The following is a 2,036-nucleotide window of genomic DNA, read 5'->3' as shown; positions in this document are numbered from 1 at the left end:
GATGGGAGAGGGCCCATACAAGGCACACTCCTAGGGATTATGGATACCTAGTGGATGGCAGGTCAGGAGCCATCATCATGAATGATGAGGGGAGAAGGGTGATGGCTCGCATGAGGGAGTTGTGCCAACAAGTTTTTCGGCACAACGTCCTGGATCATTGGAGGAACATACCGGAGGGGAGCAAGGAGTACATAGTAGTATCCTTGCACGAGGAATTCCCGGTGCCAACCGCAGTGGATGGATTCTCTACGGGCTGGATGATGGATTGCATGCGTGCATACATGTCACATAGACGATCCGACGCACACAAGGCAATCAAGAGTGGGGCTCCAAAGCCCGAGTGGTTAGATGCAGACGACTGGTGCCGACTGAGGGAGGAGGCTACAAATTCGCCAGGACGTTGGAGTCAGCAGCGGGAGGCGGCGAGGGCACGAATCGAGGCCGGATCGGTACATCATCTTGGGAGTGGCGGCCACATGACATATTTGGAGGACTTTGTAAGTTTCTCTTTTGTTTTGCTTATTTGTTTTTTTGAGATATTCTTTGTACTGACAATCATTTTTCTAACAGTTAGCATTTTGTTTTCTTTGCAGCACTCCATTACAAATCGCGATCCGCAGGGCCTTGAGACTCGATATGCAGAGAGGCACGGTCTCAGATCATTGATCGACCGATTGTATAGACGCGGCGGCCCAGTAAGTCACTCATCTTTCTTGTCCGTAGTTACCATGAGATATTTGAATGCATTATTGTATGGTGGATTGATATGTTGTTTCTTTTTCTGCAGAATCTGTTTGATGCTCCTTTGCAGCGGGAAGAGCTTTCGGGGGACGACGATTTGTAGCTCGCCCTTGGATCCTTAGAGCTCACATACCTTTAGTTTTTAGTCGCCCGATCTATGTAGACATTTTCTATGTATTAGTGATATTGTTTTATGATTGTACCAATCGCATTTTATGCGATATCATGTATTTATTTCATCTATCAGTTTTATGATTTCAGTATACATTCTTTTTGTTTGCAAACGCTTTACAATTTTTTTTTTCTCTGTTACCGTTGCTATTTGCATCGCAAATTTACTGCACGCGTCGCTATTGTCGTCGCTATCAGCGTCGCAAAGTCGCTACGCATATAGCGACGCATATAGCGACGATTCTATGGCGTCGTCAATAACGATGCTTTTTGCGACGACGGGGGCAAATTTTGTTGTTTGTATTTTCGTCGTTTTAAACGTCGCTATAAGGTCTATATCTTGTAGTGTAGCATCGGCTAACAATGATGGAAATACAAGAGTCCAAGAATTATTTGAGAACGAGGTGGATTCATCCTTTTGTGGTGACATGTCTATTGACCTTCCAGTGTATGCGGAGTTGTGTCACGAGATTGACATGGGACCATAGGATACTTCATACTTGGAGCATCCACTTACTCAATTCGTTGACTAATCGCTTAACATAAGATATGCATTTTAAGTGAGATCATTTTTTAAGGATTTATACTATAGTGCTTTATATGATTTAAATTGATTATGCTACCATTATTTTTTGTCTGTGTAGGTGACCTTTTCAGGATGAGTCAAGGGATGAGAAATGAGGAGTTGCAGGATATCTTCACGAGCATGTCTCTAGATCAAATGGCGAGATTCAGAGACATGGCGGACCAGGAGCTGTATCAGAGATCTACTTCGGCGCGATCACATGCTTCAGCTTCGAGCAGACGAGGTTAAAGCTCTAGACTTGGGCTAGAGGAAGGGAGTGCTTCAGGGTCAGGGGTGTGTTATAGAGATACAGAGGCAGTGAGCTCGCGGCTAGCAAGGGATATAGATAAGACTCCTCACTCTCGTGGCGGTTCCAGGGAGTGTGGCTCAGGTGGTTGCTATGGAGGTACCGACCGGTGTCTCCGTCTCATCATTGTGCTGGAGTTGCATCACCTCCAGGATTTGTCACACCTGTGGGAACGTCTAGTCCAGTTACTTTGGCTTTTGCTCAGCCGTCTGCAGTGGCACCCCTATGGGTGCTACACCAATAGATACTATC

The 2,036-nt window shown here is 45.6% G+C and overlaps 1 protein-coding gene across 1 annotated transcript; it reads left to right on the top strand.

The window, feature by feature from the left end:
- Positions 1-268: 268 nt before the first annotated feature.
- On the top strand, positions 269-906 carry LOC148022522 (uncharacterized). Its single transcript, XM_087695425.1, has 3 exons — positions 269-497; positions 594-695; positions 788-906. Exons 1-3 carry the CDS (start codon positions 270-272, stop codon positions 842-844), a joined length of 387 nt encoding a protein of 128 aa, XP_087551551.1. The 5' UTR covers position 269; the 3' UTR covers positions 845-906.
- The last annotated feature ends 1,130 nt before the right edge of the window (positions 907-2,036 follow it).

The sequence above is a fragment of the Lygodium microphyllum genome, chromosome 16 (assembly GCF_053477565.2).
Source record: "Lygodium microphyllum isolate KBCC chromosome 16, Lygodium_microphyllum_v1.1.10, whole genome shotgun sequence".
Lineage (NCBI taxonomy): Eukaryota > Viridiplantae > Streptophyta > Polypodiopsida > Schizaeales > Lygodiaceae > Lygodium > Lygodium microphyllum.
Note: the sequence above shows the minus strand (reverse complement) of the source record. Positions and strands in the feature narration are given on the sequence as shown.

Coding starts and splice junctions, on each gene's coding strand:
- LOC148022522 (XM_087695425.1), top strand. CDS start 270: ATGCGTGCATACATGTCACATAGACGATCCGACGCACACAAGGCAATC. Junction 498..593: donor TGACATATTTGGAGGACTTT/GTAAGTTTCTCT, acceptor TTTTCTTTGCAG/CACTCCATTACAAATCGCGA. Junction 696..787: donor TGTATAGACGCGGCGGCCCA/GTAAGTCACTCA, acceptor CTTTTTCTGCAG/AATCTGTTTGATGCTCCTTT.